Source organism: Amphiura filiformis, chromosome 2 (assembly GCF_039555335.1).
Source record: "Amphiura filiformis chromosome 2, Afil_fr2py, whole genome shotgun sequence".
Lineage (NCBI taxonomy): Eukaryota > Metazoa > Echinodermata > Ophiuroidea > Amphilepidida > Amphiuridae > Amphiura > Amphiura filiformis.
The window spans coordinates 80,544,657-80,571,501 of record NC_092629.1 but is presented as its reverse complement, the minus strand read 5'-3'; the positions used below and the strand labels follow the sequence as shown (position 1 = coordinate 80,571,501).

The window sequence follows — 26,845 nt, the reverse complement described above, 5'->3', positions numbered from 1 at the left end:
TACAAAACTGGGTAACTTCTAATAACATAGCCATGACAAAATTAGGTTGATGTATTATTACCGGACTTGCTTAAAAAGAAATTAAATGAATCTGTAGCTGTTTACATGTGACCCATCATGACAAAACACGTCATACGTCGCCACTTTTGAAGATACATCCCAATAAACATTACATTTGGGTACATTTAGTGGGACATTTACTATATCTTTAACCTGCTCATCAGTTAAGTGCTTTGTCAGAGGTGGCTCAGTGACAGCCTCTTTGCGCCAATCTATCATTTTGCTGTAAGCCGATGCTCCAAACTTGATCTGAGGGACTTTGAAAAAGCGTCTGTTGGGTAGTCTTCAACAGTAAACGTGTCTCCATCTGCTTCATCATCACTATATCCCTCTACTTCTACATTGGCAAGCTCGTCTTGTACATCTTCACCTATGCCGTCAAAATGCTCTGCAACATTGACCGCGTGTTTCCGTGCAGAAAGTATCCATCTAACAGCCTCTCCTGATGGGACATACGTCAATGTTGGTTGGCGAGCAGGTGCAATCCGCTACCTGAAGGTGTTCCTTGGCAGACCACTCCAATGGCAAATTTGTCTTTTGCATGGCAATGAGTTACCATTCAGAGCTTTGTTTACTCACTTTGATGGGCCTACCACAGGCCCAAACTCATTTGGTGGAAAAATCGGTAGTCAACTCAAAGAGCACCTATCTTCAAGGGACATTGTTGATTTCTAACCAATTCGCAATCCAGACTTCCCCATTCTTTCTGATGAAGTAGTTGAAGATCTAAGTTGGGATCAAAAACTCTAGTACAAGTTTTGTATGGCTGTGATCTCAGGTAAATGGCCAGAAGATCTACTCTATGAACCAAGTGGTCACAAGCATTCACGTTGGCTAACAACTGCAGAACGAATTATATGTTTGTATATCAGAACACCTGAGCCTTCTGTTGGACTGACAAGATTGGCAAATATTGTTGTCAAATTCTACGCCCCTATGTGGTTCACAATCAAAAGAAATTCTTCTATCACAGATGCACCTAGAAACGTCTTCCAGATGATAAAACTTTTGCGACACTTGACAACCACTGTGAAGAACATAGCCAAGATGTCAATGCAAAGAAATGCCTTTTCTGCTCACCCAGAAAACCTCCTCCTTGCAATGGCAGCTGACAGCACTCAAATCATTCGTGAAGAGGCTGTTAGATGGATACTTTCTGCACGGAAACAAGAGGTCAATGTTGCAGAGCATTTTGACGGCACAGGTGAAGATGTCAGAAGTAGAGGGATATAGTGATGATGAAGCAGAAGGAAACACGTTTCCTGATGAAGACTACCCAACAGATGAGACTGTACGCTTTTTCAAAGTCCCTCAGATCAAGTTTGGAGCATCGGCTTACAGCAAAATGATAGATTGGCGCAAAGAGCCTGTCACTGAGCCACCTCTGACAAAGCACTTAACTGATGAGCAGGTTAAAGATATAGTAAATGTCCCACTAAATGAACCCAAATATCCATGCCACACACAATCAGTGGAAAGAGCGATAAAGTTGGTGTCTGAAGCCAGTGAGAAAGTATATGGGCAGAAGGCAAGGGATGGTTACATTCGTCAAATCTGCCGATCACGTGCCTTAATGCCAGTATTTGAATCAAAGAAAGACTTTCAAGTGTATAACGTAGTGTCAGGTGACAATAATTTGCATCACCAGTGACATTAAACGTGTTGAAAGGTAAATATACAAGAATGATTTATAAGGTCCAGTATATATATATACACAAAAATGGTTGAAAAGACTTTTGATTCCCTGAAGGTAAACAGTAAACCACTAATATGAGTGGAATATCATTTGTCATATTTGCTAAATTTTTTGTCCATGAAAATATAAAATTGTCCCGTCAAAATTCCTTTTTTTTTAATGTACGGTAATGTGTATTGGGATGTATCTTCAAAAGTGGCGAAGTATGACGGGTTTTGTCATGATGGGTCACATATAAACAGCTACAGATTCATTTAATTCCTTTTTAAGCAAGTCCGGTAATAATACATCAACCTAATTTTGTTATGGCTATGTTATTAGAAGTTACCCAGTTTTGTATGTGTAATATTTATGCGATATCGGCGAATATTGGACATCTTAGCATACAAGTGTTATGAAATTCAGAGAAAAGTATTGTATATAGACTATTTTCTATAGTAGATGATTAATTTGTGTTTGAAAAGTGCTTCTGGGTGGATAAAATGTACGTTTTAAAGCAACATGTCCTCTCATTATGTATCTGTTCTTTGAATATCTGACAAAATGTGCATATTTCAGTATATAGGGGAATAATGGTGGTGGTGGGGTCTGAAGACCCACTTCAATTATTTTTTAAAGTGCATATTTGTTCAAGTGGGGTCAAGTGGAACACCTTTTGGCCATGGCCGATTTGAAATAAAAACCTTCCCTATTTATGACCCGCCCTACCGTCTAGTATATACGTAAATTTGATATCTACATAAACATTAAATGAATATGCAACTTTATTTTCTCTTCCACAGTTTACTGATTTTTTTTCTCAGCGATGCTGCAATATAGTGTGTGTATTTATAAAATACGTTACTTTTCGATTTTTTTGAAACGCTCCCGTTTTTCCTTGTATGTTGCTGTCATCATATGTGCCTGGCTCCTGTAGATTTTACTTGCTACCAAGGCTGATGCTATGTGCTCCTGACCTTCTTCCCAGAAATACTCTGCCATCTCCTCAAAGTCGTTCAAAATGGCGAATATGAACAGATGTCTGTATGGATCTTGTAAATAATTGTGTAGGCCTACATCTACATATAAACAAAACAAAAATTGGTCATCAAAGTATTGGTCATCAACCGATCACATTAATTTTTGCAGAGTACCTTATACAGGGTGTCCCTGAAAGGACTGTATCGTTGAAAACTAATTTATTTGGTATTTTAACGCATAAACCAAACATAACTAAATAACTGATATGGTTGAGGAATAAATTAATTCCTTGATCGACAGCGCAGCTTTTTGGATATCGGATTTTTTTAAATCAAGCTTTTTGGATCAAGAAATCAGATTTTTAAAAATCAAGACATCAGGTTCTTTAAACTAGTTTTCCAACTTGTTTATCTTGCCACTCGCCGTCTGGCTGGTAAATCATGGATTTATTGTACACCCGTCTCTATGGACATTTAAGATGGTCGATTCTATCCCCGGGTGAGATACTGGGGTAAACGGTTTTTTTTTCAGTTAAATGAACGATGCGGATGGATTTATGATTAGCTACAAGTTGTTTGGGCGTATACACACCGAATGCATGACACGTTTGACATCAACATTCTTTCTTACCTTTGACATTGCTTGACAGCGGATACCTTTCAAAGTGCAACGTTGTGAGATCCTCTATTTCCCTCCTCACTTTTTCCAGCACGTTCTTAATATAATGATGATGATATTAAAATAAGTAAATAAATAAGAAGATAGATATATACAGAGATCCATAAATAAAGAAATGACAACAATTTATTAATTCTAAAACAATTATCGTGGTTAGAATAATGACTATGAGCCCTTAAGGGGGTACTACACCCATTGCATTTGTTTTGCATTTTTTTGCATTTTGTGAAGAAATGAGAAAAAGAAATTGGACAAAGTGGTATGCAAAATGAAGGGGAAAATCTTCTCGTTCAATTGGTGGCATCAGTATCAATGACGCGTACATACTTCTAATGGTATAAGCCAAAAAGTGGTACATCACTGATGTTTTAAATTCACTTCATTTTGGAAAGCTTACTATCAATGGATTTCGTTAAAATTTTGGATATGTGTTGCTAACACATAAGGGAAATAATGTTGATATGTAAAATGGGATTAATTTTTTGTCACCTATACCACCATATTAGGTAGTTTTCCGTAAGCTTCATTTTTGTGATTTTGGTAACGAGTTTATATTTATTTGCCCAATCCATCTCAACTAGGCAATCTAAATTGTACTCACCATTTACATCCCAAGGTATTTTAGTATACCCACCTCACACATTTCCATTATATATCCAGTAACAGACAAAATATCAAAATTGATGCCTCATTATGACATGTATGATATCACAGACTATCACATGTATTCAAAATTGATGCCTGAATTTGACCTGAACCAATTGACCTATAACCTGACCTTTGATGACCTTATAGCCTTTTTTAATCTCTTTTCCTAACAACACATTATAGAAGATACATACATGGTGTAGTATTAAATTGTCTATGTGGAAGAGATTAGGCGTATTTAATTTATTCAGTGTTATAATCAGTGAGTACATTTCTATAGATAGTATAACAAAGGATTTAATGTATTCTATTCATGTATTGTACTTGGACATGTTCAATAGAATAAATTATGGTTTGTTATGAAACACACATCTCAGTTACTAGGATACAGTAAACAAAAAATATATAGGGCTAAAATGACTTACTAAAATGGTTTAAAACCACTTTGTATGTAGATATATTTTATAAGTTCATGACATGAGGTGATGAACATATTTATGTACTTTATAAATTTGCAAGGAAAAAAAAGAAGAGGGGTACTGATGAAAATCAGGGTATTATTCCCCCTTAACCTACTCCATGGGGGTATCGACTGGAGATTCGAACAAATTTTAAAAATTGAAAAAAATCAGAATTGTGCATTTTCCATGACCATATTTGGAATCAGCATGACAAATGCATTAAAATGAGTGTAAACAAACCTAGTATTGGTTCATTGGTTTTTGAAATAGCTCACGATATTTTCATAATAATATTTTCTTGACTCCAGAGCGACTCAGTTCCAAAAAACTTAAACTTTCTGCAAGTTGAAGGTCAGATCAAGGCATCCAGTGTGGAGAAAAAATACGGAGTGCAGTGACTTTTTCCAGAAAATGCCGACTATATCACCCGATAGCCCATACAGCTTACGCCACCTTACAAATAGCTTGGTGTTTCTGAAATTTAGTAAAATCGTCATAAAAAGTCGGATCCTGGTCATTTGTCACAGACAATCCATTTCCCAGGCCTAAATCAGGATCAAATATGAATCAGGGCCTAATAGTTGGGTTTTAAGGCTTTTCTAATGTATTACATTAAATCGCACTTTTCCTCGTTTGAAACACTATTTTTTCCTCCCAGGGTGTAGGAGACTTGTATTTACTGGTGTGCACTCTAAAACAAACGCGGACTTCCTTTTTTAAGTGTTTAAGTAAAAAAATGAAAAGTGCTGTTAATCAAACATTCTCTTACCTGCTCATTTACCCTCTCGTCCTCTTTGAATTTTGTCTGAAAAATACAGACAACAAAAATCAAATTTTACTCATTATCAAAATCGAAGTTAGTTTGTGAAACAATTTATGTCATCTATACAAGGAGAATTCTCTGTTTAGTTCGAATTGTATGAATATTCTAGTCAGTACTCAATAGGGCTTAGTACAACTTTGGTAAAATAGCTAATTAACGTATTTTGGCGGTAAGTGAAGTATACTGATTCACGTATACATATTATCATATATACCAGTTGAGATTACGTTACAACAACTATATATTTAGCTTCGTACCTAACCCTTTCAGGTAAAACTCTACAGGTATGAACCCATTTGCTTTTACGTTTTCACATACATGATATAGCATTCGTTCGATAATGTACTGTAGCAGCGTATCGTTCAAATCATCCTAAACTTCCTAAATGTTAGAAATTCTACAACCTACCTCAACGTAAAGCTTCTTGAGCTCATCTAATGTTATAAAGTTTTCCAAAATAACAACGCCGTTGTCTAGGTAAAGTTTGACAAATCCTTCTTGGTTTTTAATCAAAGCTTGGTGAAAGTTGCCTGATATCGTCTCTTTTATTTCTCTATTATAGCGCTGTAAGGGAAAAAATACTCCGGTAGTGACAATATCATTATTGATGAAGGCGTCAGAATAGACCAGCTTCAGGCTTCAGGAACTAACTACAGCAAAGTTAGGTCAAGAGAGAGATGGGCAGATGCAGTCACGAAAGTACTAACTTGCCCTTAAATAAATATTAAACATTATCCCAAATAGCCCATTAAAAACTAGTAGAGGACGGTAACATACTTGGTAATCTCTAAAGCTGTTACACACAGCTTGAGCAATACTTGTCCTAAACACTACTTTCATGTATATATTAACTTTGATGTAAAGTTAACGTTGCTTTCAACGAAAGGTACCATTTTTGGTATTATCCAATAAAAACAAATACGGAAATGAACTGCTAAAACATGCGCATCTTTTTAATGCCGACACACAGCCTGTCCACACCCTTAGAATTGTTGACGACACACACCCTTGGTAAATACAAAATTGACTAAATCGTTTCTAACTGACGAATATGACTATTAATCGCAGCTGTAAAGTAAACATAATTTAAAGGTTATGCAAATCAAGTCCGCGATTTGTGAAAGAGGAGTCACTCACAAAACCGCTGTCAATATAACGCAACTATATAAGCTGATGCATATACAGACAACAAAATATTAAGTAAAGTACCAGTTATGTTCATCCCTGTATATCTTAAAAATGACTAACATGTCAAAATTAAAACTAGCAGCCAATATATCTGTTCCCTTTCGAGTCGAAATCAAAATGCTGTACTCAATTAAAGCACGGACATAGGACATCTGAATTGAGCAAACTGCAACCTATTTGCATCTTCCTTATGATATTGGATCACCGGCACCGAGTCTTTATTTCCTGACGGATTTCAATGAATGAGGTCTTAAGTCCGAGATATAGCTAGTGGCTGCTGGTTCCAATTATGACATATCTGTCTTTATTAAGATATGCAGGGGGTAAAAAGGAACTGGTACCTTAATTCATTTGCTGTTAGTATCGAGATAACTTGACTACGCTGAACATGAAACTTAACGTTAGAATCTGCGATGAAAGAATGTTGATTACTTAAACAAAGGGATTGCACAAACTGATTACGTCAATTTTACGTTCCGGGTCTCTCAGAAATGATATGTACAACCTGTCTATTAAAATCATACCTCCCAGTCGGTTGTTTCCCCTAATGATCTGAAGATTTCGTCTTTCACAATGTCTATGCGATTCCAGGTTTGAGCTAGCGTTACTTGAAGTCCAATGTTGGTTATATTGGCTGTATAAAATGTCAAGAATAATAAGACCATCTTTACTCCAATAACCAATAGAACGAGTAACATAGGTGCTTTAAGGAGGAATGTGCGAAGAATAACAAGAGTACGACTAAGAATACGAATTAGGCATCATAATGACCATGATGCTAAGGATAATAAAGATTATTACGAATTGCAATATATTTAACACTGCGCACAAAGCGATTTCTGGAAGACACTCAGTGGCGTAACTGGGGGTGAGGTGGGGGGCGCTATACCATTAGGGGGCGCCAAATTGACCAATTCAGCATCGATTCTGCGCCCCTCCAAGCGATGAAAGTCAACATTTTCGCGCGCTTCACACGCATTTCAGTACAAAATCAATTGAAAGAACATTTTAAGACCGATATTCAACTTATAGTAACCAAAATTAATTAGTGGTAGGCCTTATTTGTCCAAAATTTCGCGCGCAATTGTTTCAAGAATGGGCGGGAGGTGGGCATTATTATTCTCGGGTGGTGGGGGGAGGGCGCCAATTTTGTTTCTTGCCCCGGGCCCTACCAACCCTAGTTACGCCACTGAAGACACTAAACCTAAATTACCAAATAAAGTAGTTGATAGATGTTCGAATACCAATTTGAATGCAAAAGAGAGCATTTGGAAAACAAATCGCAATCATCTGTTACGCTTTAATGAACCTGTTACAAAAAGAGGCGGAAATCTCAGTGAAGGAGGAAATATCCAAATATGTAAATTTTGGAACTCTACCTTTTACCATTCAATTAGGTATAAAGTTGCACCGTGCCGAATGAGGTCATAAAACACGTAGAACAAAGATTTTCATTAATCGACCACAGCTTTGTAATTTAGTTTTAGTGTCTTTAAGAAATCACATTTTTGTTAAGATACATTCTGCGCTTAGTAAAGTTACTTAACACCATAAAAATATACGTGATACTAGGTTGAAAATGATGACGATAATGATGATGATGATGATGATGATGATGATGATGATGATGATGATGATGATGATGATGATGAAGAAAATGCAGATGAAACTTAAGATGATAATAAAGTTAAAGATACGAATGAAGATGCTGACTGTGACGATGTATAAGAATGTAGTCTACCTTTCATCAATGCCTGTAAAATCATGTGGTCAATTTCTATGTTTGATTTTGCGTCGTAAATATTCAGCATATTGGAATGGTGTACTGCCTTCTTTATTAGATTCTTGCTTTCAGCAATCTCGTCCTCTTTGATTATTGTTTTTAGTCGGTTCTCAATGTCATCATCGCTCCTTTGCAGGGTCAAGAAAAACATAACAATAACATGTTAAATGTAAGACTGAGATAAAAAGACTAATTCGCGTCTAAATTCTGACAACTAGACAGAAAATACCGTACTGCGCAGGTCGGCAGCCAATCTCTGTCTTTCATTATAATTGATGGGAATCTTGTTTGCGGAAATGACTTTGGTTTAGTAAGGATAACATATAGTAGGATGTGTTTGCTTCAAACAATTTAAAATAGTTTGTTCTAACAACCTAGTGGAAGAAGGTCTTGGTCTTATTTTTGCGAAATTGGGAGATGGCGTCGATATTGAGTTCTGACAGTGTATGTTTTGTCATATCTACAACGTACTTATCATCCACTTCTTTCTCTAAATATGAGTATTCCAAATAGTTTACTTTTAAGATAATTCGTCGGGTGCATTACATAGTGACGGATGTTGATATTTGTCATTTTTATGAAAATTGGCCAATGTATTTTAAATAGTGAGTAGTCAAATATTACCAAGATTTGAAGCTCAAGTTTGCATCATTAATTAGTTAATTAATTATGCAATTGACGGATGTTAATATATGACATTACCCGACGTTTTACAAAGTGACGTATCTAAGATCCGTCACTATGTAAAACACCATTTACTCGGATAAACAACTAAATTGTTTGGCGTGTCCCCAGCATCCGTCACTACAAAATGTATGTAAAAACATGATTTTTCAATCTGAACGTACGAAATTCAATATTGTTCATTGAAACCTACGGGATTTCTTGACGGATGTTGATAACTGGGTACAAAACAAAAACATTTACGTAGAGGAGACATTTCAATGGATCATTATTTTAGTCAAATATCATTTTAATAAATTTTGAATGGTTCGAGTTACTTCGACAATTACTTAGAGACAGACATTTAAAACTTTCCAATATAAAGGGATGGTAAAGTAATCAAAAAATGAAAGATGATCAAAAGATGTTTAGAGGTGGTTCCAAGTTGACAGTGTAAATTCGTAAAAACTGAATACAATCAATGACGTTTTGTAAAAAGAAGTTACAGCTTATGTGTGACTAGCTATATCATGAGAGTGAGAACTAGTAAGATCAGGAGTAAATAATCAAAATACAATATGTCATGTATGTCGTGGGCCCTCGTAGCGAGTCCGTTTTATCATGACAAAAGCGTTTTAGAATAAGCGTAAAGAACCGACGGATGCTTCGAAGTCCGTCTTTGATCCGATTTTCATGCACAAGACATACTGACGGATGTGTGACGGAACCCCATAGATCAACACGAAAAACCAGATTGACGTGCACGACATCGGCGCACGACATAGTGACGGATGTGTGACGGATGTGACGGATGTGACGTATAACTTTGCAATCTTTTTTGCTCATTTAATAGCAAATAATTGTTCATGTGATAGATGTTTCAAGATACTTTAGATACTAACTTTTCACAATACAGCAACTTTTGGAGGATTTTACTTGTTAGTGCTCTGCTATGGTTGATATACTCTTGCGTCTAACTCAAAAACTTTTTTTTGCTGGAGTCCAAAATCCGTCACTATGTAATGCACCCGATTACAGCATAGGTTCAAACGGAAGAGGAACTAAGGTGAAAGATAGTGATTATAGCTAATAAGAAATCAATATAGGTAAGAAGTTGTTAATTTATAGCTGTATAGCTGTAAAAATAATTAGACATACTCCTGTCAGCTTTAGAACAAAGTAATACGTTTTGTAATATGCAGATAAATCTCAAAAGCTTAATTTTCTCAAACTGGCATTTTTTCAGTTTAATCATTCCCTCACACTCTTCAATCACAGAGTTATTAAATGGAATGACTTTGAACAAATCCCGAGATAATCTGTCCAAAATTACATATTTACTTTTTAAAAACAGTATGCTTCGACTATATTTATAGATATGTATTTATCAATACGCACGTGACCACCTCCGCGCTGCCATAACAGCATGTGGACAGTAAGTCTCAAAGTGACCTTCTACATATGGTCGAATCCAACCAAAATTGTCCACGGGCCAATTTTTTTTTTTCCTTTTGCCCATTGATTGAAGGCATGTTGGCCTTATAGGAACCAAAAGTGCCACTACTAATCTTGAAAAATAAATCCAGGACGTGTGATAGTAAATGTGACATCATAACCCAATGTTACCTACGAATACCACTAGGATGCCTTCACTATCGCAATACGAATCAACCTAAAACAAATGGAATATTCCCATTAATGCTTTTTTCATGTAAAGTAGACCATAGGGTGTCAAGAAAATGCTAGCTCAGCCAGAAAATATGTGTTTTCATTTTTATAACGCGATCAATATGATCTTATTCAATTTATGCTAGTTTATTTTCAAAAAATGAAGTTTAGGTCAGTTTCTGTATTTTATTTATCAAATGAGTATGAACCAATTTACATATTGTATAAGAAAGAGTGGGATATCTGTATTCAGGAATATTAGAAACTATACGCATACATACCTAACGCTTTATAAAATGATAGGTGAAGAAACCCGGATATTCGTAGGTAACATGGTCGATTTAACAATATCTATATATTGTTCAGATTTTGCTATTATGTTAATGAATGAATGAATACAATGGTAGTTTTTAGATCTGTTTCTGATGGTACGTCCAAATGAATAAATGTTATTACCTTAGATCAAAATTGTTTTGATGCTTTTAGCAAGTTTTTGAACACGTCTTTTTGATATACAAGTAGTTAAACAGCAAATTTACATAATAAATAATTGTTGAATGAATCCGTATATGGGTAATAATATTTTTGACAATTAATTCCCATTGGTAAGGACACTTCATTACACATGTGATGTATTATGCTGTATTCGTAAGTAACATTTCAGTATTTGTAGGTAAGAATTAGACTTTTGGTGGATATCGCAATCAAATCTTCATTTTATAAAGCACTTTGAATGTATTATTTTCTTTATGTGCGTTTATTGATACTAGAGACCCTATCATGTATTGATAATGTAGGTTCACAGCGGTTGAATGAGGATTGAAGTAAGAAACAAAGACACTAAAGTGACTTTAGTTTGCTTAATTGCACACAAATCGATTAAAACCGTTATTACAGACTTGTGAAGTCCATCTTGGAGTCAGTTACGTCTTTTGGCCTTTCGTTTGAGGGCAACTACAATTAGCTTTATACCAGGGCCCATCACTGTGTTGTCTAGATCATGAGACAATGAGAACAGTCGTTTTTGTCCATGGTGTTCGTAGGTACTAGGTAACCTTAGCGAAAACGTCAAAGTTACCTTCGAATAAATCAATTTGGACACAAATTACTCGGAAACCAGAAGGTTGGTAAACGTTTTAAAACGTTTAAAATGAAGCACACATGACAGCTGACAAATCCAAGTATCTATTCCCTTCTAATCTTCCTCAAATCTGATTTTTCTTTCAAATGAGCAGACCGTCGTCTATTTCAGTACATATTTTCAACAATTAAGCCGTATTCAGTTTTGCATGGCAGGCATGTATGTGAATTCGCAACTTTCATTGACATATAATTTGATAGCGAACGCACGGGCCTTCTTTATGTACCGATATGGGCATTGGCATGAATAGCGATGTTTCACAATAGGGTCATGATGTCAAATTGTATTTGTAGGCAACATTCGGCTACCGAAATCTACCTACGAATACTTACTTATTTTGTTAATATCTCAGAAATTGTTAAATACAGGCTATTGAAACTTGGTAGTATTAAAGAGTGTATTACCCTGCACCTATTGCTTAAACATAATTCACTATTCTCTCAATTTGTGGAAATGGCACAGCTTTTAACATGTATTCGGAGGTAATGCATATTTTTTACCAAACCTACCTTTGTGCCATTTAGAATTACTGGCAGCTAAACACAATAATAAAGATGTCTGAATGCAATGCATTTCAGTATTGGACATATCAAAGCTTGTATCAATCGCGCATTTATTAGTGATTTTCATTTTTTAAAGATATATCTATAGTTAGGGGAAAAAGTTCACTTTGGTGACCACTCTCTGGCTAGTAAGGTTTGACGATTGATTCGACTTCTATGGACCATTTAGAAAAAAAATAGCCACCATGTCCCTCGCGAAAATCCCGGCATTTTTCGCTAGAGGCCAAAATCCAAAATGGCCGCCACCACCATTTTGAAAATTTAAGTTTTGAACCAGAGCACCTATAATCATGCACAAAGACACTTTTTCGGATATGTCGAGTACAAAGGATTCCGATTCTGACATTAGTTTGACATTACGGCATCATTTTCACCCAGAAATCCAAGATGGTGGCCGGCACCATCTTGAAAAAGTTAGTTTTGAACAAGAGGACCTTAAATCGTGTACAAAGACACTTTTTTGGATAAGTCGACCACAAGGATTTCAAATTTGACATTACTTTGACATTACGAACTCATATTTACCCAGAAATCCAAGATGGTGGCCGCCGGCCATCTTGAAAAAAATAAGTTTTGAACCAGATTACCTAAAATCGTGTACAAAGACACTTTTTCCGGTAAGTCGACCCCAAGAAATCCGAATCTGACATTAAGTTGACGTTACAAAATAATTTTTGCCCAGAAATCCAAGATGGCCCCCATTTGGTAGAGCGTAAATGTGATTTTTGAATGAGAGCAGAAGCATAAGTGTGTAGTTTCCGCCTTATCTGGGGTTCATGTCTCTTATATGGGGTTTCAACTGCCTTATCTTGGGTTTACATCCCTTATCTATGGATAACATCCCTTATCTGTGGTTTAGACGGCCTTATCCTGGGTTTACGTTCCTTACCTGTGGCTAAGATGCCTTAACCTTAGCATATCGCAGTCTAAACCCAGATAAGGCATATAAACCCCAGATAATGCGCCGTAACCCCAGATAAGCGACGTAGACCCCAGATAAAGCAGTATAAACCCCAAATAAGGCGCCTTAACCCTCAATAAGGAACATAAACCCCAGAAAAGACATCTAAACCCCACATAAGGTGCCTTAACTCTAGATAAGGGTTGTTAACCCCAGATAAGGGTCGTAAACCTCAGATAAGGCATCTAAACCCAAGATAAGGCGCCTTAACCCCAGATAAGAGACGTAAACTCAGATATGGCAGTTTAAACCCCAGATAAGGCGCCTTATCCATAGATAAGGGATGTAAACCCAATCTGGGTTTAGACTGCGATATGCTAAGGTTAAGGCATCTTAGCCACAGGTAAGGAACGTAAACCCCGGATAAGGCCGTCTAAACCACAGGTAAGGCGCCTTATCCCTAGATAAGGGATGTAAACCCAAGATAAGGTAGTTTAAACCCCACATAAGGGACATGAACCCCAGATAAGGCGGAAATGACACATTTATGCTTCTGCTTTCATTCATGAATCACATTTACGCTCTACCAAATGGGGGCTATCTTGGATTTCTAGGCAAAAATTATTTTGTAACGTCAAATTAATGTCAGATTCGGATTTCTTGGGGTCGACTTATCGGAAAAAGTGTCTTTGTACACGATTTTAGGTAATCGGGTTCAAAACTTTTTTTTTTTTTTCAAGATGGCGCCGGCCACCATCTTGGATTTCTGGGTAAATATGAGTTCGTAATGTCAAAGTAATGTCAAATTTGAAATCCTCGTGGTCGACTTATCCAAAAAAGTGTCTTTGTACATGATTTAAGGTCCTCTTGTTCTAAACTAAATTTTTCAAGATGGTGCCGGCCACCATCTTGGATTTCTGGGTGAAAATGATGCCGTAATGTCAAACTAATGTCAGAATCGGAATCCTTGTACTCGACATATCCGAAAAAGTGTCTTTGTGCATGATTATAGGTGCTCTGGTTCAAAACTTAAATTTTCAAAATGGTGGTGGCGGCCATTTTGGATTTTGGCCTCTAGCGAAAAATGCCGGGATTTTCGCGAGGGACATGGTGGCTATTTTTTTCTAAATGGTCCATAGAAGTCGAATCAATCGTCAAACCTTACTAGCCAGAGAGTGGTCACCAAAGTGAACTTTTTCCCCTAACTATCTAGTGCTATGAAAAATTGTAGAAAGTCTCGAAGTGACCTTCTACATAGCGGATGGTCTTCCTATATATTTGAATGCAAAGGCGGAACAACACGAGACTATTGTGCAGCAAAATTGTCTATTTTGTCCAACTTTGTGATTATATTGTAAACGTTTCCGTCGATTAATAATTATTAAAAATTCGGAATCCCTCAGCTTCATGTGTAATAATTTTGTTATTCAAGTAATACTTAAATCTGGTGATATCCATCAAAATAGTTCTTATCCTTTTCAATGACATGAGTATTTGGACACACTTGCTGGTCTTGGTCTGTCGTCCCCATGGGACACGTGCGTATTTATAAATACGTTTTTATAAGTCGATTTCCATGTAGCTGTACAAACTGCAATTAAAATACAATGACCTACTTTTCTCCAGCTTCTTGAAAGGCATATGCTAGCACATCAGACGCTCGGCCAGAGTTGGCTACCACAACAACCGGGGTTCCTTTCTCAACTGCTTCACACGATTGTTGAATGCTGTTTGGACCTCCTTCAACGAGGATACACACAACAGGAAGATCTGAAGAGAAAACACTGCAGCTACAACTAAAACTACTCCAAACGCTTATAAGAAGTGGTAAGGAATATATGACGTTTGTTGCAACGACTTCCTGTCTACAATAGGGATATCTAGTTGATATATACTGAAAACGTTCAAGTTGAGCGCCGGAATATTGTGCATGTTATTGAGTTCAAAACTGGTATAGAACATGAAAATCATTTCAGGGCATTAAGTGAAACTTATCTTTTGTTGTATAGGGAAATCATATGAAAAATATATATGGTAGCAATGCCACTTACCATCAGAACCTCGTAACTCAAACCGCATACTGATGTTAGTTTTCCATTTGGTTGGAACCAATCTGATGAAAGATGCTCTTATGGGCACTGGAAATATATTTCTCCGTTTTGAATTCCGATTGCTGTTTCCAGGAAATTTCTTTGAAACAAGATACAAATCCAAAATACTATGAATATTATGATATAATGAACTCATGCAAGTATCGTAATAATAGGCTTAATAAGGTGAAGGTAGATAAAATAGCAACTTAGGAAAGAGGTTAGGGTTATCAATAAATTCGAAATTATGTATAAATCTACAAGCCAATACTTTCGTTTGTGATGATTTTTTGTATTAAAAATTAGGCGTAGATGACAAACAGGATCGGTATTGCAAGATCATAATGAGATGTTAGGATTTGATTTACACCTTAAAATTATTTGAAGCAACTCCAATTTTTTAATTTAAAAGTATGCGGTGGAGAATGGTCGGCAGATTTCCACGGCTACCGGACTTTCGAAAATCTCTACTTAACCCTAGATATACATTAGGGAGGGGATGCCACCTAAGCTTTTGCATCAGTCGTAAAACAATGAATTTTTAGCCGAAAATAAATTTTGCCTATGCTTTTATAGTACATAGCCAGAATTTTCCAATGTTGCTCACATTATGACGTACTAGCGACATTATCTGGGAAATGTTTATACTTATGTTGGTATCATTGGATAGAGGAGATCCATAGCTATACATTAATACCAAATGCGATGGTATACCGTAAACCTCGCCTACAAGCATATAGAGTACTTTTGATAAAAGCTAAATAATCCAGGCGCCATTCATCGACAAAATTATCACATTATGGAGTTTGAGCAAATAAATTACCGTTACAAGCATATACAAACAAGTATTATTGCAAGACCAACCTATTGTACTGGCATATTCACGACTGTTGCGGATTAATCTAGCTTCTATCAAAACATATGCTTGTAGACGAGGTTTTACGGTATGAAGTTAACTATTATTTAAAATTAGGGGAGCGGTGTTTGCAACAACCCGCTCTTAAAATGGTTGAAAACAACTATTATAATATTATTGTTTTTACCAAGATTTTATTCTGTTCAGTATCATCAGTGACGAACTTCCATTTGTCTCTCTTTTCCACTTTGTATTGAACCTTATATTTGGTCACCCACGTGTCATCATCTGGATTTCCTTGGGTCACTACCTCCGACACGAGCTTGGTGACACCAAGGTCTATCTCTATCCACTGTTTTTTGTCACTACTGTCCGGGGTCCACGCAGAATCATTATTTAAACGGGCTTTTGAGTGGTTGCAAGTTGCGTGTTCAGTACTAGAGCAATTGATTTGACTATCTTGAATCTTCTTGTCCTCCAAGCCTAATGGTTGCTCATGCATTGCTGAAAAATAATTGATAAAACGGATAATACACAGGTTGTAACAAACAATTTTTAATAATTCAGAAAATATTATTACATTTTACTTGGTCGCCACGGTAATTTCAATAAAATCGGTAGTCTACAAGCAAAGATATGACCAATTGTGTAAAGCAGTTCTAAAACAACTTGGGCCACTATCGTTGCTTTGTGTAGCTAAAGTGACTGAATTGGAATCATGAATCATCATCAGGTCGGTGCTCTTAAGATGGGTAATATTAAACAATGGGAAATTTGAAGTGGTATTTTAATTTCTAAATTTGAAATAAATATCGTATTATTTATTTACTAATGTTAATTTCAATTAAGTGAAAGAAAAACATGAACAACCTTTGCTTTTGTTCTAAAATCTTTGAAGATAAGCATGAAAGTTTATTTTATGCGGTACAGACATGTCTGTGCGAACATGACAAAAAGTGGCCCAACTCGAGCGATTACGTATAATCGGGCTTAACGTTTGAACCTGAACTATATAGGAAAGAAACCAAGTTAAGCTTGTCTGTAGCTAAGATATTACTGATTCTACGCCATTATTTGTTTACCTTTAATCTGTTTTTCAAACTCTGCACGTACCGGCACGTCAGCTCCCCATTCCATCTTGCCGTGCTCTACCAAAATAAAATGTGAATGATTAGGTTCCAGTGTGCCATTTTCCTCTTCTCCTTTTGGTGGTTGTATTGTTAATTCGGGTTGCGTCTATAAAAGTGTTAAAGATACAACGGAAACAATCAAAAATAATTCATAAAGGTTAAAATCGCAGGAATAAGAACTAAAGGGACGCACCATTAGATATCAAGTGCGGTGCTGGGTATTTTTTTGAAAAATAATTGTCTTGCCATCTTAGCAACAAAAAGGATTTCTCCACTTGAGACCAAAAAATAAAATGCTCCACATCAGACAAAAAAAAAAGTGAGATACATGAAATGTACATAAAAGAAATGTAAAACACAATAAACCGCCGCTGTGTCAAACTGCATCAAACACATCTGGGGGGCCGGTGTCCACATCGCATCACTCAGAACCATCTGTTTCCACTGAGCACATAGCCGGTTACATTAAAAACTAAACCGCATCGCCCGCCAACCTTTCCTCACGCAGTAGAAATACGCAGTTTGTTAGGGAAGCATTTTCAGCAAAGTGTGGCATAGTGCCCAACTACGTGCCTAAAAATTAGTTTGTAACACGAAATTGTGAACATTCTTGACTCTGCAATAGAAACAAATGGTACATGTATATCTAAGCATGGTGTTCATTTTCATGATTGTGTCATAAAAGGAACAATGCACTTGGCATTTAAGATGATAATTCTTTAAAAGCGATGAGATTTGGACATAACTATGGGTCATTCCATATGAAATCAAGGAGTCGCCCCACCTGACCCCCTCAGATTTGCTTTATATTTTAGTCATTATGTTGTACCTGTAAAAATATTAAAAACCTGCACATTTGAGGTCTGTAGCTCTTACGGATTTTCTGTGGCAGCCATTTAAAGTTGGAGTAGGGGGTCTAAATTTGGACCCAAAAGTTGCCCTTTAAATAAATTTCATCTTTGGGAGTCTGTGCCTTCTTTATAAAAAGAAAGAGAAGTCTGAAACTTTGTATACACACTAACTGCATGCCCAATTTGTCAAAAAATAAAAAATAAAAAATTCTGTAATTGCGCGTTGTGTCACAGGGTCATTAAATATGCATGAAAAAATGTAATATTTTGTAAACTGGCAAGTTTAGCCCCCTAAATTCACATTTTTGGTCAGATTAATTATTTTTTGTTGTCACTGATGCTATATATAGGATAAATACAATGCATATCCAAAAAAAATTGAGGTCACAACTCATTTACATTTCGAACAGCGCCCTCACGAAGATGAAATTTATTGCAAATTCAACATTTTCAGGGGCCCAAAGTCGATGTGGTCCACCTTCAAAATTTATAAAACATCACTTTTATATAACTACTAGTCTTAAATTACAACTTTGCTAAGTCCCAGTAATTGTATAGGTTGACTTCATATAAAATGACAAGCCCAAAGTTGACCATTTTCTTATGATTGCATGTAGTGCAAATGTGCCGAATACAACATATGACCAAAATATAAAGCAAATCTGAGGGGGTCAGGTGGGGCGACTCCTTGATTTCATATGGAGTGACCCCTATGAGAAACTGTGCCATTTCTATGGAACTTAAAACCCTCTGGGACTGACCGGGACATGTTATACTTATGTGACAGGTTGTTTACACGTTAAATAGTATTTCTCATTGATTTGGGTGAGAAAGCATGCCCAGAGGATTGAAACGTTCATAGAAATGAGAAAATGTTCAATTCTCATAGTTTTGTCAAATTCTCATCGCTCTTGAAAGAATTCTGATTATAGATGCAAGGGAGAGGATGATAATTTATCAAACTCAATGGACATATCCGCGTACACTTTCTAAGACCGCAATGAGGAACTGATATCTGAAAGGTTTTGTACCTACATTGCTAGATATTGCACCATTAAGTCCCTTCTTAATATCATCTCGTAATTTGTCCCATGTTGCAATTCCCAGAGTTACGATCTTTTTCCCTTTCCCAGTTGCCATTTTATAGTCTTTCACTGCTGTTCCTGTGTACTTCATCACTCCTACATTTGTCCCGCCAGTGATTATGACAGCGTCTATAAAATAATAATATCCCTCTTCATCAGGTCACAACACTAGAATCTGTTATTCAAAGTTTATGACATTAATTAACCATACATGTCAAAAAGGTAAAGGAAGACTGTTTGCACCTTGGCAATAACTCCACAAGAGGGCAATGATTTTGTAGACAGGTCACATTTTCTAATTTTCTTCTTCTAATTTCACTCTTGCTAGATTTACTCCGCAATTGTTTTGCTAAAATTATGCCCAGCTCAGAAATAAAACCACAATATGCTTGGATTTTATTTTATTATTGTTTTCTGATATGCACGGGATAAAAAGGTGTGCGTATATTCTTTGTTTAAAATACAAAATTAATGGACTTATAAAAACACCAAATAAACGGCGACCTTTGATATGGCTTAACCCAGTTTACCGCCTCTTATAACCCGATAGACAGTGACCCACACTATGAACCACAATAGCCTAATCTCAATGGCATAATCCAATAACCTCAATGAAACAATCATAGTGCAAAATTTGACCTAAGTTGCAGAGTGTGAGTTTTTGTACCTAAAGTTTCAAAGTCATTCAATGAATGTACAAATGTATTGGGGTTAAAGAACCGTGGGCTGATAGATGCGCATGTTGTGGGTCCCAGTGCAAGTTGACCATTATGATAAGCAAACATTGCTCGGTAACAGCTTACCAACAAGAAATCATCTGACCACTGCCTATGCATTATTTTTGTGATGACCTTCAAGATATGATGGCTATCACAAACCCGGGATCAGAAACAGAGATAAGGTTGTTTATTCTACCAGAAGTATTGAGGCAGATATGAAATATGCTGGATGTGTGAGAACCTAAAGAAGCCTCGAAAATTGAATTCCTAGTTCTAAATGTCTTTGTTATTTCAAAAGAATTAAAGCCATATTATAACATTTTCAAACAAATAGATCAGCATTTCTTTGCCATAAAATGTTAGCTTTTACTGTGAGATATATCCCTTTTATTTTTGAGCCGAACAACTACGGCAAAGCAAAGACAATTGGAATTTACTACCAGCCGCGCACATGTCGCCAATACGTACCACTCCTTCGGTCATGTTGTGGTACGACCCTTTGTTGTGTACATCACCGTCCCGCACGCCACGTACGTACTGTGTGTTATGAGCATCGTGTATGCGTTCGACTAATAATTCCATTGTAATAATCGGATTTTGACACAACTACAGCACCTAGAGTCTTGATTTTTGCAGGTTATATTGGTTTAATAAAGTACAATTTAATCGTGTAAAAAAAGGAATTTAAAAAAATTCAGTGAGGGCGTCTTCCTCAGCAAATGTTATATTAAATATGGCTTTAACAAAATCAGTGATAGACGAGGCTCGTTGCTGTTCAGATGTAAATATATGGGCCAAGATCTTTGGGTGACAGATCTAAAGGAAAATATGGGGACTTTGGGTGACAGCGATGGTGAAAAGGGGGTCTTAACAGCACTACATACGCGTCACCTCCAAAGTGGGACTGCCCCCCCCCCCATTTCAGCACATCACATTAAAGCTCCCATTGGGCGCCCCATTCCTTTTTAAAGGAATTTTTATTTTTCTGTTGTTAATTTTGTTAATACCATGAATATCACCCACAAACTATAAGATTGGTGAAATTGACATACTTGTACTATCAGCCGCTTCCACAATGCCTTTGCGAAACACTTCTCGGACATGTCTATTCATAGGAAAGTCCCAAGCACCTCCTGTCACAGAGATCACCAGATTTGGACGCTTAAGGTCCCATTTTGTTTTAATCGCCTGTACTAGTTTCTTCACGTCCAACTTGTCACCATCTTTGTTAATCACCTTTACAAACTACAATCAGAAGTATACATTTTTTTCTGAATGAAACGATTTAAAAACTAAATATAGAGGGCTTAAAACCAGAACCACCTATGTCCACAATTACACGTCACTCATTAAATTTTCGGCAACAAATCGACGGTTAATTCTGCTCTCCATAATAAATGTAAGTGACTTTGGGGTATATGTTTGGTCACTAAAACAGACACAAGTGACCAATGCATATACCCTAAAGTTACTTTCATGTATTATGGAAGGCAGAATTAATCGCCCATTTGTTGCCGAAATGAGTAACATGTAATTGTGGACATACATGACATAGTTGGTTCTGGTTTTAAGCTCTCGATGTGTGATGTGATCAAGAAAAATCAGTCGGAAGTTATTGATTTTGAGATATAGTCAAACAAAGGAAATATTTCCTTTTGTTTCCTCCTGTTTTTTATATATCTTTTGAACTGGTTGTTCGATTTCAATGGAGTTTACTGCAAATGGCAGCTTGTAAATGTTTTTTTTACTATTATATAAGAAACTGAAAATTGAATATGACCGACTTCCGACTGATTTTGCTTGAGCACACCACATAATGCACAAGGTTGGTGCTAAACAAACATGAAAACATGAACATTGTGGAGAAAATCACACACCAAATCAGATGAAAATAGTTACAAAACTGTGTACTCCTTTAACTTGTGGCCTTTGTGTTATTTTCCTTATTCTAAGGACCGAATAAGATAAATTTGTGACAAATCTTTTGCCTTATTTTGGTCAATAATGTACACAATGAGTATTAAACTGCATTGTATTGTTCCAACCATACCTTGTGTGTCTTGTGTTCATCATTTGATCTCTTTTCTCCGCCATAAGTGAATTTTCCAAATTTGAAGTTTTGAGTTTGCACAGCGTGGCCACTGCCAGTCTGGAAAAAAGGTCAATAATAATTCGTCTTCGTCTTGCGTATGTACAACATATAGTCCAGTAGTCCTCTCGTTTCAAGGATTAAAAACCCCGTATATATTGGCCTACCTGCGACATACCGTTCTTGAGATAAACAAAATGGTCATATGTTGGGGGGGGGGGGGTCAAACGTTACAAATGATTCGATTTCAACGCAAATGGTCTCAAATTGCTCGTCATGTAAAAACAAGTCAAACATGTCAAAGAGGGAATCGTTTGTACTGTTTAAAGTGCTTCGTCATTGACAAATAAAGGTCAATCATCAGTTGACCCTATGCATATATTGACCACTACCTACTTTGTGATGTATATAGGTAACGAAACATTCTACATGGTTGCAACTATTCCTTATTTGACTTGCTTTTACATGACGAACAATTTGTGTGTAGCCATAAAAACTGACCCCAAGATTTGACCTTTTTTTATAACTCGATAACGGTATGTCGCAGGTAGTTCAAACTATACTTTTTCTGAATCCTTGAAATGAGAGGAATAATTTAGTGTGCTTTTAAACAAACTTTTGGAATTTGACCAATGTGTTGAGCCTTGACCTTGAATATGGCCGGAGTGCCGAGAATTATTTTGGTTAACATCTTTACTGTGTTATAGGACCATAAAAGGAAGCTAAACAAGTTGGTTTGGTAGAGTCCTTGCGGATGCATATTAAATCCCGGTATATACTGGACACAAACACTTTGCCAGGCGTCGGTAAGTGGATGCTGCTGCATTGACCCATGAGGTATGTGCATATAACCATGGTGGGGTGACCAGCACGAACATATATACCTACTCCCCCTGCGCGGCAGGAAGTACACGGTTACGTCATACCAGTTGCAAGAAAATGTACTGGATCAATACAGCAGAATACATGAACTTGACTGACTTAAGTTCCAATGTCTTATTTACATCTTTTGGAAAATCTATCGTACCAAAACGAAAACGGACATCATAGTTACTCGATTTGGTATAACAGGCAATAAACTTCCCATTTCAATGTGCAACACCATGCTAATACGAACGATTATACCAGACACTTCTTTGTCAATGACCTTAACCCTGGTGATTTCAATTTTGAAGACGAAATAATTCCTTTGAAGGTTAGTAATTACCTGATTGACAGTCTCGTCCCCCACTTTACCCCATGAAAAATGCAGATTTTGGTATCAGTTGAAACTGTTATTAAATGAAAGATATTTTTTTCTTTAACATATTGAAATTTTCGAAGAAATCATCATAAAATTGTCGAATATAGTCTCAATTGTGGCAATTCAACAGTTTTTGAAGATATCTTTTGAATTACACCGATTTGGAACTCCTAATTTCAACATGTTAATGAGAAAAATAGGATCTTTCATTTGATAACAGTTTATTACAGGATCATGATGGTTTTCATTAATAAAAAACATTGTAGACTACCAGTATCACTCTGTATAAATGTCAGTAATTCCAAAAAAAAAAAGATTTTCCAAATATATTGGGTCATCTTCCTTTAATTGCAGTAATCAACAAAAATGAACAAATAAGTTGTGAAATGTCAATACTTTCTTAGCTTTAACATTATTCGCAAAAAAATACAGATATTTATCACGTTTTGTTTGTGGAAAAAATACTGATAACGAAATGCTCGTTTGGTCTGCTGAAATGTGACTAACAAGTTTTGGCACTTTTCGGAAACATTCCGGAAATATCTGAGACAGAAAAGTGTTATTGTTAAATGAAACCTGGTGAATTATATATACCTGACTCGGCCCTGCATCCATGTTATTATTTCCAGAAGATGGTAGAAGAGAATCAGTTTATGTTTTCTTGACCTATCGAAAGGGAAATAAAAGGGTGATAGTTCTATAGTTTACACCATTATAATTACTAGAGGAAATGTAAGATGAGATGCTAAGATTGCTTTATTATATTTCACCGTATTGATATTATATATGCATACGTTTGTATCATGTGTATTGCTAATCATGTTAATTAGGAAGATACACTAAATGCAGTGCTGCTTTGCTTATTTTTTTTTGTATCAGGGGGTTTGAGCATTTTCAAATTCTTATACCATTACCCAAACATCCCCAACCCCATGGGTCCCTTTTGGGTAAATTTGTATTTTAATTGGCCTTAATAACACGTTCACCAGACCTATAAATGCTAAAATCAATATCAAATATAAAATGGGCACATTTCCGTTTGAGTGTAAGTCTGCGACTGACTAGGATACATACAACACACATGCAACATTTTATTGACTGTACGTGACATGTTTTATACTTCTATCGTTTGAGTTTAGCGACGATTGAGATCTCATCACATGTACTTTTTGAAACCCGACCAAGGTTATTCAAATTAGTCGGTCAAATGTGAAATGATAAATTCCGTTAAATTGAACCACGTTATTAGTGAATTAATGTTGTTAAAAATATGCTCGTCGCTAGGTGGTCGTTGGTAATGGCAACTAATGCATGTAGCTAGATTCAGTTCACCTGTACTACTGTAATTGCCTGGAATTACAGCAATAAAAATGACACATGAAACATTAATCGAGCTTTTTCTGTTTTATTCATGATTTATTCATAGAGAAATAAAATATTACTGTATTATATAAAGTAAGCAGACGCAATATCTTAAAGGAAATTCCCCTTATTGCAATTGTCTTTTTTTTTTTTTTTTTGAAATTCAAATTTTCTTTAATTGTTCAAATCACCAATATTTCAAGCATTACGCTACTCTTGCGTCTCAGGAGATATCAGAAATTGTTTCCAGACTATGTTTAAGGCTATACACAATCTTGAACTGTTGTGATTTGGTAGTTCACAGCATCTTGCGAATGGTAGTGAGCTTTGGCAAAAATTGCATGGCTCAATTCTTAGCGAGTGCGTAGAAGAATTCAAATATCACAGATATACTTTTGTAGGGACTGTGGTTCTTGAGTTATGTTGTAAAGAGGGCTGAAACAACAACACTTTTGCAAAAAGTACATAACTCATTAACAACAATAAATTAAGCACGTTTTCAAAGTATATGATTTGTAGAATGACCTTTTGCAAAACATCAAAGTGTTATTTTTCAATAATGTATCGATTTAGACAATGAAAATCGATTTTTTGGTTGCTTCGACCAACAATACCGCATCTACCCTTAAGATAATCCAGTACCAAATTAATACAATCGAATGGCCTTTTATACTGATATTAATTATTCGCTTTCCTGTCGAATGATCACAATACAATAGCACCTGCATGAGCACCGATGCATTCGTTATGCCAACATAATGTTTTTGCCATGGCAACTGTTTACGCGTTCCTATTATGGTTATCATTAACGTTACTATTACTGCTGAAACTCATAGTGCAACAATATAGTGCGCATATGCTGTTATGTACGTATTGTGGTTATTTTCATGCCACATTAGTGAAATAATATTTCTTGACATTATCACATTTCAAATGATCAAACTCGGATTTTTACATAGGTGTAGCGAGTAAACATTATTTTCGCTACGACTCCAGTCAACCACAAGCAGGCAGATTTCAGCAATAATTAAAGCAATATTATAACATTTTCAAACAAAATAGATTAGCATTTCTTTGCCATAAAATGTTAGTTTTTACTGTCAGATATATCCCCTTTTATTTTTGAGCCGAACAACTACGGCAAAGCAAAGAAAATTGGAATTTACTACCAGCGCACATGTCGCCAATAGGTACCACTCCTTCGGTCTTGTTGTGGTACGACTCTTTGTTGTGTATATCACCGTCCTGCACGCCGTGACGTACTGTGTGTTATGAACATCGTGTATGCGTTCGACTAATAATTCCATCGTAATAATAAAGCGCTGATTCATCCTTTAATTCAAAATCACGGATTTTGACAAAACTACAACACTTAGAGTCTTGATTTTTGCAGGGTATATTGGTTTAATAAAGTACAATTTAATCGTGTAAAAAAGGAATTTTAAAAATTCAGTGAGGGCGTCTTCCTCAGCAAATGTTATAATATGGCTTTAAGACAGACAAATAGAAATAACTATCATCTATTCCAGTGACATTTCAATAATCTCTTTGGATGCATTAAAATAGGTATAAGCATTTTACATTGAAAAATCAATATGAAATAAGATTTGTATTTATTTTTATGCCCCTGCAATGAACAGAGTTCCAATCACACCCAAGCAAATATGCATGAGATGCAGTTGGAATGTATAATAAATGTGTTTGAAAACATGGCAATATTAGTAGTGAGACATGTTAATTTAATATGCTCAAAAGAAGGATATACACCGAGGTTTCGCAATGCCAAGAAATGGTATGTAATATAAAAACAAACATATTCAATTCTTACAAGGTAAGAGAAAGGCATTAATGGCATACTGAGACAAACAAACAAACCCGAAAACATACCATGAGACCGTGGTGCAAAATTCTACGTGTTAGCGGCAAATGGTGGATGATAATTCCATGTGATGTGAATTGCTATGGAAGAGCGTGGCTAGTAACTAAACTGGCATATGACATTAATACTAACTCTGATATAATAGCAAACGACCGGAGTAAATGAAGCGAAAACAATATACATGGTGGCGCTAAATAAAGCGAAAGACAAACTGGAGCCCGAGTCGGAATTGATGTTGCGTGGTTTTAGTGCAGGTAATTTTGAGATCCAAAAATATTTGCATTTGCTGATTATGAATTCAGTTTAAG

At 36.1% G+C, this 26,845-nt stretch overlaps 1 protein-coding gene across 1 annotated transcript in view; it reads right to left on the bottom strand.

Moving 5' to 3' along the window:
- LOC140143786 (transient receptor potential cation channel subfamily M member-like 2) overlaps nt 1–26,624 on the bottom strand; it is a 40,283-nt gene extending 13,659 nt beyond the window's left edge. The window contains exons 1-15 of the mRNA XM_072165601.1: nt 26,546–26,624; nt 23,891–23,962; nt 22,015–22,113; nt 21,017–21,209; nt 19,196–19,374; nt 17,262–17,415; nt 16,367–16,683; nt 15,285–15,423; nt 14,850–15,003; nt 8,256–8,425; nt 7,039–7,148; nt 5,735–5,890; nt 5,273–5,308; nt 3,347–3,431; nt 2,601–2,814 (exon numbers count right to left, since the gene is read on the bottom strand). Coding sequence (XP_072021702.1) covers nt 2,601–2,814; nt 3,347–3,431; nt 5,273–5,308; nt 5,735–5,890; nt 7,039–7,148; nt 8,256–8,425; nt 14,850–15,003; nt 15,285–15,423; nt 16,367–16,683; nt 17,262–17,415; nt 19,196–19,374; nt 21,017–21,209; nt 22,015–22,113; nt 23,891–23,911 — 2,027 coding nt within the window. The 5' untranslated portion in view covers nt 23,912–23,962; nt 26,546–26,624. The remainder of the gene's footprint in view (nt 1–2,600; nt 2,815–3,346; nt 3,432–5,272; nt 5,309–5,734; nt 5,891–7,038; nt 7,149–8,255; nt 8,426–14,849; nt 15,004–15,284; nt 15,424–16,366; nt 16,684–17,261; nt 17,416–19,195; nt 19,375–21,016; nt 21,210–22,014; nt 22,114–23,890; nt 23,963–26,545) is intronic.
- Nucleotides 26,625–26,845: the final 221 nt, after the last annotated feature.